Source organism: Paramisgurnus dabryanus, chromosome 13, assembly GCF_030506205.2.
Source record: "Paramisgurnus dabryanus chromosome 13, PD_genome_1.1, whole genome shotgun sequence".
In the NCBI taxonomy this organism is placed as follows: Eukaryota; Metazoa; Chordata; class Actinopteri; order Cypriniformes; family Cobitidae; genus Paramisgurnus; species Paramisgurnus dabryanus.
Window position 1 is genome coordinate 21,688,903 of NC_133349.1, and position 14,670 is coordinate 21,703,572.

Below are 14,670 nucleotides of genomic sequence, written 5' to 3' on the forward strand. Positions count from 1 at the left end.
AGCTCCGCTCTGACACGAGCTCTGTGAGCTTCGATTCTTTTGCGAGAGTCGAATCATTCGGATGGATCGTTAAATGTATCGGTTCAAATGTTTATTTATGAATAAATTATCAAACGCATTATTAATGTCAAAACCATGGTGTATGAATATGGTAATCATTCAGTAATCGTATGAAGCACCACCTGATACGATTGCTGCATGCACCAAACAGTACTTCACTTCATTCGATCAGTTCCCAGCTATGCATTAAATGATCTTTTTAAATAAAATAAAAAATTGTATTTGATTATTAAAGACTGCACTTGTGTTAATTTCTACGTCTTTGTTTTAAACTTTTAAACTATCAAAAGTGATTCTCAAACGCTGTGCGAGTTGGTTCAACTGAATCATGAAAGAATTGGTTCATAAAAACGATTTGGTTGCCAATCCGACATCACTGAACGCCACATGATCATAGCACGGAAACTCTTCAGCGGTGATATTACACTTCGCCTTGACAACACATGCGAGATTACAAAATTCATCTAAGATCTTCAGTGTAAGTTAGCTGCTTTTTAAAGGTAACGTTAGTTTCATCTTTGTGCACGTGCTTCTGTATGTGCAGTTGTAGACGTTGGATGTATGATTTTTAAAAAGGCCAGACAACAACACGTCCATGTGTTAGGATGTGGGAATGTTTATTATTCAAAATCTAAATTTAAATACATGTTTTTTTTTTAAATAGACGCATGCTGTAAAGTCCAGAGGCCGATCGCCTTGAATAAATATCGATTCAGACTTACTTTTTAATTCAATGCTTAAAGGGGGGGTTTAATGGTATTTCAAGCATTCTGACTTATTAACACAGTTATAGAGTTGTTTCCTCATGCTAAATGTAGGCAAAGTGTCAAAAATGCAGTTGGGTGTGTTTCAGAGTATTTCTGTGCCGAATGCACTTCGCCAGGGTTCGTACAAGTTTCGGCTAATTTTTTTCGATTACGGTTCTAACTGACGTTTCAGGGGTTTTCGATACGTATCACTTCTTTATATGGGCTTCCGCCGGAAAACTTCCCCTGGAAAACCCCGCCCAGCCGTCAGTCAGCGGGAGACGCTAGAGCTTGCTAACAGCTTATCACGCCACTCAGCTTTGTTTAATTTCAAAAGTCAACAATGGCACAACAAGAAGTGTGTTTTTGGATGTAAGGAGAAGACATCCAGCCTTATGGAAACAATGGATATAGTTTATTATCCGGATTAGCAGCGGAGTTTTGCGTGTGTGTGTTTGATGCGGTGGATTTTCATGACGAGTTACACGCGGTAAGTAAGACTTCTGTATTATGTTGGAAATAGGCGCGTGTATATTATATAAATGACACGAACATGTAGTGAATCATAAGTTAAAACAGTGTTGTATAGTGTTGCATGACTCGTACTCGCTCCTCCCGTGTTATAACTCCTCCTTCTTCATTTTTTCGTACGTTATCGGAAAGATTCGGTAAAGCTAATCTTTCTTTTATAAATCTGATTAAACTAAAGACTCTTCAGAGATATAAAGGATGTCATACTACTCCATAGGTACTCCAGATTAATATCAGAAATGCAGAAACAGCGTGTGTTACGTGAGCTTTAAGTTACAGACTGTAACATGTTGTGATAGTATGTTCAGAAGGTCATCTTCTCTGTCTGTGCTGGTTGAATGCTCGGGTATTTCTGCTCATTGATTACAGATACAGTACAAAACAAAACAAAACAATATTTGGTCAGATAGCTACCATAACTGTGGGAACTGGGTAGTAGCCAGGCACCCCTTTCATTAAAATTACAGAAATATTCTGAAAGCTTCTTGCACAGTCTGGAGAAAATCACATTTTAATATATTATAATTTTACTGTAGTAGCAATAACTATAACCATAGTCAAGTCAATATATATATTGCTTTTTGACAATGTTGCATTGTTTTTAAGCAGCTTTACATTAAAGATTAATAAAAATTGGACAATTATTAAATATATATATATATATATATATATATATAGATATAGATATAGATATAGAATAGAACATATATTATGTTATTTTAGAGTTAATGTCCTCATAAATATATGATAATCTAATAAAACAGTATGCACTTTCTTTTCAACTAGTGGATATTTAGTCAATTAATATGATAAATAACAGGCGTCATATTAAACTAGACAAACTTACATGGAAATGGCCCGTAAAAGAAAAAAAATGATATAAGAACAGGAGTTTTTCATTACATAAAGAATTTGAAATTATACCATGAACAGCAGTGTCAAGAGCATAGAGAAATTGTATCAACATCATGAAGTGCACCATACACCTACAAAATTGAAATAGTGACGTCTTTAAAATTGTAGCCAGGCCATTACAATAAAAGCTATATTAACAGAATTTACAAACCGCTAAAGTAAGATAATGATATTTTATTGGCAACCGGGTTCAACCAGATCTTGCTGCAAAAAAAGTCCAAGTTCAAATCAATCCTGTGTTTTAAAATTAAAGTGGTCCTTAAACGGAAGTAGCGGGTAGTGAGTCGTGATGTATATCCGAGTAAAACGGCTTTTGAAATGAGAAAAAAGGTATGGCGGGAGTTGATCTCGTCCATCGAGAATTGATAATTTGAAGTTGGGTCATGTTGCTAATCGCTGCATTTTTTCTGGGCCCCGAGAGATCCTTTCGAGGAGTTGAGGAAATTTGTGTTTTGTTTTATTTTTTATTAAAGATTATAAGGGCACATGAATTTTAAAAAATGAAGCTCACAGATAAGTAATTTGTAAAAAAAATACCACTATATTCCATTAAAATTTTTTACTTTTTTTATTTTATGTCGACTTTAAGACCAAGAAATGTAGGCCTAACCTCCAACTTTCTACTTTATACATTTTGTAAACTGTCCTATTAAATGTTTATTTTTCCTCCATAAAGATAAAAACGTATCTAAAAGGGTTGCCTTAAACCAAAAAAGCCAGCACCAAGATGACTCACAGCATCACAATATTTGGTTTGAATCGAATAAGTGTTTGAAAATGCAGGCACAAAATGCAACATGCAGAAAATGAATTAAATTTGTATTTTTTTCCCACGATCCTGTTATTCTCTGTCATCAGATTCAATAAGATTAAGGTGCATTATTTTCGTTTATTAACTGATTGATCTCCTTTCTGTAGATGACAACACAGGAGGTTCGTCTGTGTGGGCTGCTACTGCAGGAGCACTTTGGAGAGGTGGTGGAGAAAGTGGCCATTCATCTTCTCCGCAGTGGAGTTCTGAACTTACGAGCTCTTGTTCATGAGACCAAACTACCGCTTGACTTGGTGAGCCGATACAAGTCCTCACATTCTAATAACCTATTCCTGGCTATCAAACTTGTTTCTTTTCTTTTTTGTTCTGTCTCTTTCACAGACTAAGTGAATTTATCAGTCTCTTTCAACTCGCACTTCTGCTAGGTCAAGAAGTCTTTGTGTGTGCTGGTGCAGCATGGGATGTGTACGTTTGGTCCAGGCCGTCGAGGTCCAGGGGGACCCGTGGAGTACCAGATGAACAGTGAGAACATTCTGCACATGCTCCGTTATCCACGCTACATCTACACGGCCAAGAGTCTTTACGGAGACACAGGGGAGCTCATTGTTGAGGAGATACTGCAGAGAGGCCAGATGACGATGAGCACCACAGTCAGTACTGTAGCAGACAGACTGACACACAATATGCCAGGTGAGTTGTACAGCTGTTGCACAGGAAACCTGCATGATCGTTCGTATGTGTAGAATGTGAATCAAGCCTAGTAGTCTGAAATTTGGTTAATCTATTTTCATGTTTTAATTTCTGTAATTCTTGTTGCATAGAGGGCCAGTCTATGGACTACAGTGAGGTTGTCACTGCATTTTCCCGGTTGGTGGAGACGCATTTTTTGCAGCGCTGCCCCCCAATGCTGTCGGCAGAACCATCATCTTCGGGTGATGCCAACTCTAACCCTCCTCCGGCTGTGACAAAGCCCAGTGAACCAGAAAGCCACCCAGATTGCTATAAACTTCCTTATATCAATATTACCGGTGAGTTAATTCAGACAAGAGATGGATGATGACACTATACAGTAAGTGGTTAGACACATGACTGCCTGTTTCTTAGAGGCTGTTTACACTTGGCATTAACATGCGTTTTCATCGATCGGATCACAAGTGGACGAGAGAGACACATTACGTTTACACCTGGTATTTAAATCCGTCTCTTTTGTCCACTTTCGACCGCATCTGTCCTGAATACTGTGAGGGGGTGGTCTGTGAGACGGTGGGCCAGTCTCTCTGCTGTCATTCAAACGCGAGCGGGAGTAATTATGAGTTTATATGGACGCAAACTAATATTATGTCGGAGTCCACTGCTTGTTTAGCAAGTATACATGCTGCATAGTGTTTTGTACGTTTATATGTTGGAGCTTTCTCTGAATTTTCAGCGCAATTGATGAAATAGGATCGCGCAACTTTCACACGCTTTCAAAACGAAACTACGGAGATCAGCCGCTTTAGTTGTATCAATGAAAGGCTAAAAATAGCGCTGTTCACCGTATGTTTACGCCAGAAGTCAAAAAAAGACGTAAAACTTGTGTTTAATAACTCAGATTAGATAATGGGCGGAGAGAAGGCGGTCGCGTGTGGATGTTCAAACGCATTCAACCACATATGCGTTCCGCAACTCCAAAGCGATCCAATCGAAAGTGGTTTCGACTATCTCTGAATGTGGTTGAAAGTGGTCGAAAGTGGACGAGCTCAAAACGTTTTGAACACCGTTTACACCTGGCATTAACGTTGTCCACTTGTGATCCGATCGACGAAAACGCATGTTAATGCCAAGTGTAAACAGCCTCTTATAGTCTTATACACCTTTTGATCTAAAGGTTTGGCTTAAATAGTCAATTTTTATGCCCAAGTGAGGGTCCGTGTACAGTGCATGTATGTCCTGCATGCACCTGCAGAAGAATGTAGTATGTAGCCCAGGAAATGCATTGCATTTTGCGCATGCATCGAACGTCTGTGTACACGTGTCAAATAAACTATACTTTGCAAGGCCGTGCATTCGACCATAAAAACAGACTATACTCCAGGCTTAAGAGCAGTGGTGGCTGGTGACTTCTCTTCCGAGGGGCGGAAATTAAAATATGTGTTCGGAGTGTCGCATGTTGCTCGTCATTCCAAAATATGTGTTGCGTCATGTGTCTTGTAAAAATAAGTGCCTGCTGCACACACATCAAAACGGTTTATGATAAAAGAGACGCTCATGTTCACAAAATACTTACAAGACACTAAACAGTAAACGCGAGCGTCACTTTTATCATAAACCCTTTAGACGCGTCTGCAGCAGGCACTTATTTTGACATGACACGTGATGCACATACAGTAGGTTTACAAGATATTATATTTCCATTTTACTTCTGTTTTTCAGGTAAGGGAAAACGAAGACGCAGTGATGAAGTTGAAGCTCACAAGAGTGCTGCAAAGAAAGCCAAGACGGACAGCAGTGAGGTATTTCAATCGAATAACATCACGCAGACTCTCATGTATATCTCCGTCTAATACATTCGTTCTCTCTCTCTGTGTCTAGTTCGGTGATGAAGGGATCTATTGGAAGGTGAACTTTGAACGTTTTCACCTGCACTTCAGGGATCAGACCATCATAAGTGCCGTTGCCTGTAAACTTGATCAGGTGACTGTATATCATCAGCCTGTATATCATCAACACCTTTATCTGTGATGTGCTGTGAGATATAATTACGCTGTGGACTGAATATTCCTTCGTAGATTTATCCGAGACTGAATGTTCTGGTTTCTCACATTTAGGTTTTCTTCTCAAGGGAAATATAAGTTGGAATGTAGGTCTGTTTCAGCTAAATGTCTCTCTTTTTCTTACACTGTAGACCAGCAGTGAGATAGTTCGAACCATGTTACGAATGAGTGAGGTTACAACACCTGCAAATGCTGCTTTCACACAGGCTCTTTCGGCTAATGAGGTAACAAGCAGATCTATTGTAAGATTGCCAGAGTATATTGTGTTTTAATGTTGGCTGATATTTACTTGATTATGCATGGCTGTGGTTTGATTATTTTTCTGTTAGATTTTCCGATCTCTTCCCTCTAATTACAACATCGCCAGGCAGATTTTAGACCAATACCTTACTCTCCTCGTTGATGATCCGGTATGTATGCACAATACATGCAATTTTATAATGTGAAATCTGCTTGAAATCCAAGTCTTTTAAAGGGGACATATTATGAAAATCTGACTTTTTCCATGTTTAACTGCTATAATTGTGTCCCCAGTGCTTATATCAACCTAGAAAATGTGAAAAAGATCAACCCAGTAACTTAGTTTTGGTAAACCATTTTCTGCAAGCATGTGAAAAAATAGGTCATTGTAAATTGGCTCCTATTGTGATGTCAGAATAAGGTAATACCACCCCCTTTATCTGCACTATCCAACCACAGCACTGCCATTTACTGCAAAGAGAAAGAGAGAGGGACAAAATAATTCACAGCACAATTGAGTTTCAATTGCAACAAACCACCATCATTGTGATCAGTGTTTGCACTTCATCCGCTCATTTGCATTTTAAATGACACACCCAAAACAGCACACTTTTGCTCAGACCTAAATTAAGGGTTAGTGTACATCTTAAAAAAAATCTCATAATATGTCCCCTTTAATCTAATTATGAGATAAAAGTATCAAAGTTTGGGTTTACATTAATTTCAATCATTAATTTGGCCTTATTCAGTTTATATTAAAGATATCAAGGTAATATTTTCACTAAATGGTCTTTACCATTTAAGATGGCCTATGTAGAAAAACAAAACCGTGACAACTCTTGGAATGTAGTTTTAGCATTTGAATGTGGCATGGGATGTGCACAGCTTTATCTTGGCAGTCTAGATCAGCTACACTGCCCTTGCTGATGCTGGCATAAGTGAAGGCTTTCAGGAGTGATGCATATCACAAAAAATGACTTGAGCTGGGTTTTCACAGGCAGTGTCACATATCTGCTGTTTACCCAGGTCCTAAATCACCTTTTTGCATCCATCATCTAATCATCTTCTGTTTTCATCTTTTGCTTCTTTCGTCTTTTACTAGATGGAATTTGTGGGGAAGACGGGTGACAGTGGAGGAGGGATGTTTGTTGTCAGTATCCTTTCAAAACTGCCTGAAGGATGAAGGGAAGTTTTCCATGCCTAATGTGCATGCAAATCATTTTACTGTATGTGTAGAGTAAACAGTCAACAAAGTGACCATGCATTCTTCAAAATGTGCAAAACTGGACAAAATATTGAAAAAGATATAAGCTTAATAAAATGGTTGACTCTTGACTCTGGTCAGATTTGCATCGTGCACTGGCTAACCTGGGCAGGGCCACTCTCGAGTCTGTGGTCCAGGAGAGGTTAGTAGAGTTAAAGTGATCAGGGACACTTTAGTATGGGGACCTATTCTTACTTTTAACAAGTTACTATTAGCTTGCATATTACTAATCATATTGGCTGTTTATTAGTCTCACCCCCATCCCTACACTTGCTAAATGCTAAAACAGCTACCTTACTAAGTATTAAGTAAGGAATGATTGATAATGAATTGTTAAATCGCTGTTACACCGCGGGTGTGCATTATTTTCAAATAATTCAATGGCCTGGCATCAATTATTCCACTTATACCACGGTTAGCACAAATATTGCTAAGACATTTGACAGGTCAGGTGTGCGTTTATAAAAAAAATATGCATACCAGTGAACATTTTTCAACCAATCAGAATAAAGCATTCAACAGCCCTGTGGTATAATAAGCTGAAAATTAGGAAAAATCTGTAGTTAATAGTGAATATGTGTTTCCCATACTGAAGTGTTGCCAAGTGTTGTTCTTTGTTTCTTAGGTTAGTGTCATGATTTGGCTATACTTTGTGTTAGGTTTGGTTCCCGTTCAGCTCGCATCTTTCGTCTGTTGCTACGGAAACGGCACCTGGAGCAAAAGCAGGTGGAAGATTTTGCCATGATACCAGCCAAAGAGGCCAAAGACATGCTGTATACACTTCTGTCGGAAAATCTGGTCCAGCTACAGGTACACACCCATCTGCATACAGACAAAGTAGAGGTTCAGATTGTTTGGGTGGGCTCCAGTCCCCACTGATGGACATGAGCAGACTATACCAGGGGTACACAAAAAGATTCAGATTTTGATGGGTTTGTACTTGTTAATCACATTATGGACGTGTGTGTTTAACTGTAAAAGTAATGTATTTCAGGAACATACATGAATTGTGGATGGGGGTAATGCACAGGCATCTTATGAAATTAATTTAAATATGAATAAATTTGATATTATCATTAAAATGGTTAGTCATTAGTACACATCTTTGGTTTAGTATTGATGAATGTGTACTTAAATCTTATTGATGTGGTCGAGAGGGTACTTAAGCATAATAAGGTTGGAAACCACTATAAAGGTCCTTAGTATGATCCTCTCATCACAGGGCCCCTAACAAGTTCCTGGGTCCCCTTATACACACAAAGTTTATCTTAGACTTTTAGAGACCCAAACAAATAACAAAAATTCATCTAACACTGTAGTTAACTCATCATCATTTGTCATTGTCTATTTGTCTCTTTATATTGGGCAGGAAATCCCAAAGACACCAGACCACGCCCCCTCTCGAACGTTCTATCTGTACACAGTTAATCAGCTGCCAACAGCCAGACTCCTGCTGCAACACTGCTATAAGGTACAAACCTCATGCAAACGATCTTTTAAAAAGGTGTTTGTCCAGTCCTCATAAAATGATGTATTTTGACCCCATACAGACAGTTGGAAACCTGATTGAGAGAAGGCAGTATGAGACCAAGGAGAACAAGCAAGTCCCTCCTTTTTTGACAGTAAAGATATTTCAGCCGAGTCCAATTCTTGGATGACTAAATGAATCCGTTCATTAATTAACAGGCGACTTTTGGAAAAGTCTCAGCGAATTGAAGCCATTCTGGCATCCCTGCAGGCCACGGAGGCAGAGGCCGAGCAGCTGACAGAGGTGGAGGAGATGATCACAGCTCCAGAGAGACAGCAGCTGGAGTCGCTACGGCACCACATAAACAAGTACTACACATTAAACTACACTCCATAAGCCGGTTAGACTCGCAGGATTCGTGTTTACACACATCATTTATCCTTCTGTTCTCTTGCAGGTTGGATTCCAGTGAAAACCAGGTGGATGAGACCATATTTCTTCTTGAATCCTACATTAACTCCACAAAGTCCAAATAGTTCAAAGACAAATATAAGCTAGTTCATGTTTGAGAACCTGAAGAACAGTAACGACAAAAGTTGGTCACCAAAAAGTGTTTACATGAAAACTACAGAAGGGAGAGATTGATCCACATGTAAAGACAAGTGAAAGTGGATACTGACGCTGTTTGTAACCGTGTGAGTATGGCATGGTTTTATTTTGCGGTAGGTTAAAATAAAGATGGAATTCAGTTTTATCTAACGGATTACGTGATTTTATTTATGAAATGTCAAAAAAAGCAAAAACAATTTACAAACTTGTGCACTGACCATAAAACCTTGAAAAGCTGTTGTGATTTCTATCAAAGAAAGGAAATTAAATAAACTAATTGTTATGCTTGTTTCAACTTAAATACACATTATTCTCATTTCACAAATAGTGCATTTGCTTGTCTTACTGATTGTTTATTTCATGCAGTGCTATTGTAAATAATCTGACTCTGTTAAGCCAGAATTCCTGCCATGAAACATTTAACCTGTATAAGAGTACAGCTGACCCAGTTGAGAGGAAATCTTCAGAATTGAAACATCCAAACCTCAAAGCATCCTACACCCTTGCGTACTCATTTACTGTACATTTTGACAAACTGGATTTTGCTTTCGGTTACCTATATGATTGTGGCAACATTCTTCTCCATTTAAAACAGTTCACCATGTTTAAATCCATTCCAGAGATGATCCCATAAAATTGGGGCAGAAAACACAGTGGTGGGCAAAGTCCAGAGATTTCATATTTGCCTGATCATAAAGGACTTGTTTCTTGAGCAGAAGCAATAGTCATGTCTTCAAGAGGAAGTGGGTGTAAATTTCCAGGTTGTATAGGAAACTTGTGTCCAGTCTTGACTCAGCTGTCAGTGTTCTCATCCTCGTCTTTCATCTGTTTCCTTGTGAAAAAGCCCAACTGTGCAGAAACATCCAAAACACATGGGTTAAAACAAATTGTACAAGTCTGTCTGCTTCAGGTCTGTGATTCAGTCTGTGAAAGTCATTTTTTTGCGATTTACTTTCTACATAAAATCTTCCTATAATGCAAAGAGCATTCTGTGAAAAACTATATCTTTAATATTGTAATGTCATGAAATTAAACTTTGATGCTCCTCTTCTCATAATGAGATTGTAAGACTTCAGCCTGGATTTCACAGACACCTACATTTAGTCACATATCTCTTATAGCTTGTTCAGCCTGTCAGTCCAAATCTAATTTTGGTGAATATCTGATTTGACGGACTCTCTGTCCACATTGTGTATCACAACTGTTCAGATCCGATCTGTGCGTCCTGTAGTGTTCTGCCATTTTCCATATTATCTGCACCGACACGTCAATCTGCCTTGACGTCTGACGTGTTTATGTGACGCGACAGCATGACGTAGCCGAAAAGCTACACAAATGCGGTCAGACTGAATTGTATTTCCAAAAAAGGATTTCAAACCACATCTGGATGTAGCCTGAAACGGATTAGAAAAAAAAATTGAATGTGCTTTTTGACTAAATGTAATTGGATTCCAATCAGATATGCATCAAAATCGAATTTGGACTGACAATGTGAACCAAGGTCAAAGTGTTTTGGGTTTGTTACAGTGGACCACAAAACCAGTCGTAAGGGTTAAAATTTTGAAATTGAGATTTATACATAAATGAATAAGCTTTTCATTGATGTATGGTTTGTAAGGAACTCTGGAATCTGAGGGTGCAAAAAATCTAAATATTAAGAAAATCACCTTTTTAATAATTTATAAATACATTTTTTTATATTTAAAAATAATCTTCACTTTGCATGAGATTTACTTAAAAACCTAAAGATTTTTGCCATTAAAAAATATTTTGACGCATAGAATGTATAGTTGGCTATATGCTACAAATACACCCTGGTGACTTGTGAATGGTCCAGGGTCACATTTGTGTATTGTTGTTTTAGGTTGTGAGTTATGCATAGACATGAGCATGTAAGTCTACACCTGCTTTGATAAAAGTTGCGTGTGTACCTTCCAAAGGATGAATACTAAGAGTGCCAGAAGCAGTAGTCCTCCAATAATACTGCCAATCAGAATCCAGAGTGAAATCGGGATTGAACGCCCCTTCAGTACTTCCAAAACTGTCTACATACACAGTAGGAAAGATTGTTAGATACATTTATTGTCAATACATTTATTTATTTTCACCATTATTAAGTAAGATGTCTTAGCACAGTTTGGAGCTGCCTAATGATTAGTCACAACTAATCGTTTGCAGAATAAAAGTTTTTGTTTTCATATTAAATGTGTGTGTAATGTGTATAATAATTATGTATATTTATTACACGGCTCTCTGGAATGCTTGATTCTGATTGGTCAGTTGAGACATTTGCAGGTTCGTTCTTTTCAAATAATAACCGCTCCAAAGTAATAACGCATAGCCAGTACTACTTGTATGTTTTAAATCCCGAACAACGACAAGACACAGACAGCTTACTGAGACTGAACTTGACAAAATAGAGCATGACAGCTACGAAGCCAACACTCAAAAAAATACAGAATGGGCATTAAAACTTCTCAAAGACTGACTAAAAGAGAAAAAAATGGAGACAGACAAGTATGAAGCAGAGGATCTTAATAAGGTATAACGATCATTTTAGGCATCTGTGCAAAGTTTCGCGGAAGGATAAAAATGTTCATTTAAAACAAATATGCCAATACACTGTCGGGGCTTATTTCCCGATAACTACCGGCTGCCTCTACATTATCCCTTACATAAATGCACATACATGCATGTATATATTTAAGAAATATTTGCATGTGTATAAACATTTGTATATTTACATATAATTTATATCATATATAAATATAAATATTTATTATATCAATATATTTTTGCCTTAAAATTACACATACATGTGTTTAAATTTATGTATACATAATATTTGTTAATTTACTGTGTATAATAATTGTGTAAACAAAAACTTTTATTCTGCAAACTATTAGTTGTGAATAATCATTAGGCAGCCCTAGCACAGTTAAAGGGATAGTTCACCCCAAAATGAAAATTTGGTCATCATTTACTCACTCTCATGTTGTTACAAACCTGTATAAATTTCTTTCTTCTGATGAATACAAAGAAAGATATTTTGAGAAATGTTTGCCTCAAACCGTTTGTGGACCCAATTGACTTCCATAGTAGGAAAAAATAATACTATGGAAGTAAATGGGGTCCACAATCAGTTTGGTTACAAACATTTCTCAAAATATCTTTCTTTGTGTTCATCAGAACAAAGAAATCTATACAGGTTTATAACAACATGAGAGTGAGTAAATAATGACAGAATTTTCATTTTTGGGTGAAATATCCCTTTAATTCTGCAGAAAATACATTAGTTATGATTTAGTATTCATTTCACACATAGTAAATATCCTATAATGTTTAGTGTTTCGTGACTTTATATCTATGAAGTTCTCTCACCTCCCTCAAGAGGGCAGCATCCCCCAATGTAATCAAACTGGAATCCCGAGCAGTCAGCTGGTACGAGCCCACTATTGTCACGGCTTTATACTTTGCCTGACATCAACACACAGTTGTTAGAGGTTGCTTAGGGTTTAGCGACTGAAGCCCAAACAGATCTTAGTACAGACACTGTGTATATGTTGTGTGATTCACTACCACTTGCATGTGCAAACTGAAATACTGTATGTGCATGTAAGAGAGGGAATCTCACCTGTCTGAAGAAGTTGTCATGAATTCTTCTCGTGATGCGGATTAGGGCCGTCTGTCCTTTCAGTAACTGCTGCACATTGCACACAACCTCCACACACCACGATGAACTGCAGTTCTGAACAGGAAAACAAAAAAATCTACATAAGGTTCAGCAATGACAAGGTTATTAGTCAGTAATTGAAATGCTTTATTTTCACAAACGTCACTTTAGTCAATTCATTGATATTGAACAAATTCTTTCGCTGCAAAACCCTCCCCTACAAAAATCTCCATTTCTAAAGTCTCCAGTCACTCTGCACTAAAAAACGTCATTTAATCGTGGTTTATCCAATTCATCTTCCGTGCACTTAGAATACTTGGCCAACAAATCAATATTTCTGAATGGCCTAAGTCTAGGATTAAGCATTGTTTTGAAGCAAAGGTATTTGATGAACTACGTTGAGAGCGTTCAGTCAGTATCATCTTTTTTTTTTGTTTTTTGATGAGTGTGGCATTTAGCAGCTTTTGCATCTGAGCTCTTTACATGTTTTTCTTTTGTATGTACTCACCAATACTTCACTTTTCTTCATGTCTTCTGGGTGAAGTGGACGTACATCTCGCTGCCTAGACTTCAGCTGAGCAAGATCACTGACTATACTGCAGTTCACTCCTGAGGACTAAACACAGAAAGAAATTTCAACTGTACAAAAACACAACTACTAAGCTAAATATTGTACTACGCATGCTTTGAGTAAACATTTCTATACTAACATTGTGAGAGAAAGCATCAACCACAGCTGCAAAAACTCTGTCCCCCGAAGCCACGGAGGGCAAATGAACACTTAGATCGAAGTTACTAACTGCGTAACAACCCAAGTTTTGCACCTGAAAAAGCAGAACGCATAGTAATTCATTAGCTTAGACTTTAAACATACAGAGACTCTTGCCTGTCAGGTTTACTTTGACCCACCCTGAAATGTGTGTGGAACTCAGGCCCTGTCCCCTCTGACACAGTCCTGGTCGGGTGAACCTCATAGCGGTTTAAGTTGGAGTCACTGTAGTGGATTGAACCATAATAAGCACATATTACAGCAAATCATCTAGTCTAGATTACAGCTCTTATATGAAGGAAATGAGATGTTTGTTTGTGCTTCAGAGCAACCGATGCATATTTAATGGGTCCAAAAATTAAACCAATCGACTCAATGAGAGGGTGACTAACCTTGTAATAAAGAGATCAGGTTCATACTGAACAATACTCTGCAACTGAACGCTGTTGTCTGACAGTGTTTCTGATCTCTCCTTGCTGTCACTGTAGCAACACACAAATTAACACAAACTCAGTGAAGCATCACATAGCTGTGATGTACTAAATCTCAGCATGGCTATAATTTAGCCACAGATAATAATAACAGAACTCTTGTTTGATTTATATTGCTGTTATAAAACTAACATGTCCGACTTTACATTCTGACTGGATTAGATGCTTACAAATTTGTTTTAAATTGACTAGTACACAACAGTTTTATAAATAACAAGTATTGAGTGTAATGCACATTTTAGCCACGACATCTCCAGGAATTTTCTTTTAATTTTGATTTTTTGGAGTACTTCGACTCGGCGCAGTAACACCCTCCCTCTCCCATTATGAGACGGAGAAGGGGAGTGGATTTTTCAGGCGAGTTGAAGTACTCCCAAAA

General features: G+C 37.8%; 2 protein-coding genes across 4 annotated transcripts in view; one reads left to right on the forward strand and one right to left on the reverse strand.

Annotated features, from left to right (window-relative positions):
* The first annotated feature begins 418 nt into the window (after nucleotides 1-418).
* Nucleotides 419-9,503, forward strand: polr3c (polymerase (RNA) III (DNA directed) polypeptide C). Of its 2 annotated transcripts, none has more exons than XM_065261261.1 (15): nucleotides 419-538; nucleotides 3,171-3,317; nucleotides 3,450-3,714; nucleotides 3,846-4,052; nucleotides 5,437-5,516; nucleotides 5,596-5,697; nucleotides 5,909-6,001; nucleotides 6,107-6,187; nucleotides 7,120-7,171; nucleotides 7,363-7,423; nucleotides 7,941-8,091; nucleotides 8,651-8,752; nucleotides 8,832-8,881; nucleotides 8,968-9,117; nucleotides 9,207-9,503. In XM_065261261.1, the coding sequence occupies exons 2-15, from the start codon at nucleotides 3,171-3,173 to the stop codon at nucleotides 9,283-9,285; spliced, it is 1,620 nt and encodes a 539-aa protein (XP_065117333.1). In that variant the 5' UTR covers nucleotides 419-538; the 3' UTR covers nucleotides 9,286-9,503. The 2 variants fall into 2 exon arrangements, with proteins under 2 accessions (XP_065117333.1, XP_065117332.1); XM_065261260.2 differs by having other exon boundaries at nucleotides 427-560.
* The window catches only part of itga10 (integrin, alpha 10), a 39,092-nt gene continuing 33,892 nt past the window's right edge, over nucleotides 9,471-14,670 (reverse strand). For both annotated transcript variants that reach the window (XM_065261259.2, XM_065261258.2), the window contains exons 24-31: nucleotides 14,193-14,282; nucleotides 13,941-14,025; nucleotides 13,742-13,855; nucleotides 13,540-13,647; nucleotides 12,993-13,106; nucleotides 12,740-12,835; nucleotides 11,290-11,403; nucleotides 9,471-10,207 (exon numbers count right to left, since the gene is read on the reverse strand). In XM_065261259.2, the coding sequence (XP_065117331.1) occupies nucleotides 10,151-10,207; nucleotides 11,290-11,403; nucleotides 12,740-12,835; nucleotides 12,993-13,106; nucleotides 13,540-13,647; nucleotides 13,742-13,855; nucleotides 13,941-14,025; nucleotides 14,193-14,282 (778 nt within the window). In that variant the 3' untranslated portion in view covers nucleotides 9,471-10,150. The remainder of the gene's footprint in view (nucleotides 10,208-11,289; nucleotides 11,404-12,739; nucleotides 12,836-12,992; nucleotides 13,107-13,539; nucleotides 13,648-13,741; nucleotides 13,856-13,940; nucleotides 14,026-14,192; nucleotides 14,283-14,670) is intronic.

Excerpts from the sequence above, each read along its gene's own strand:
- polr3c (XM_065261261.1), top strand. The coding sequence starts at position 3,171 with ATGACAACACAGGAGGTTCGTCTGTGTGGGCTGCTACTGCAGGAGCAC. Across the intron at positions 8,882-8,967 it reads TATGAGACCAAGGAGAACAA|GCGACTTTTGGAAAAGTCTC; the intron begins GCAAGTCCCTCC and ends ATTAATTAACAG. Across the intron at positions 9,118-9,206 it reads CTACGGCACCACATAAACAA|GTTGGATTCCAGTGAAAACC; the intron begins GTACTACACATT and ends GTTCTCTTGCAG.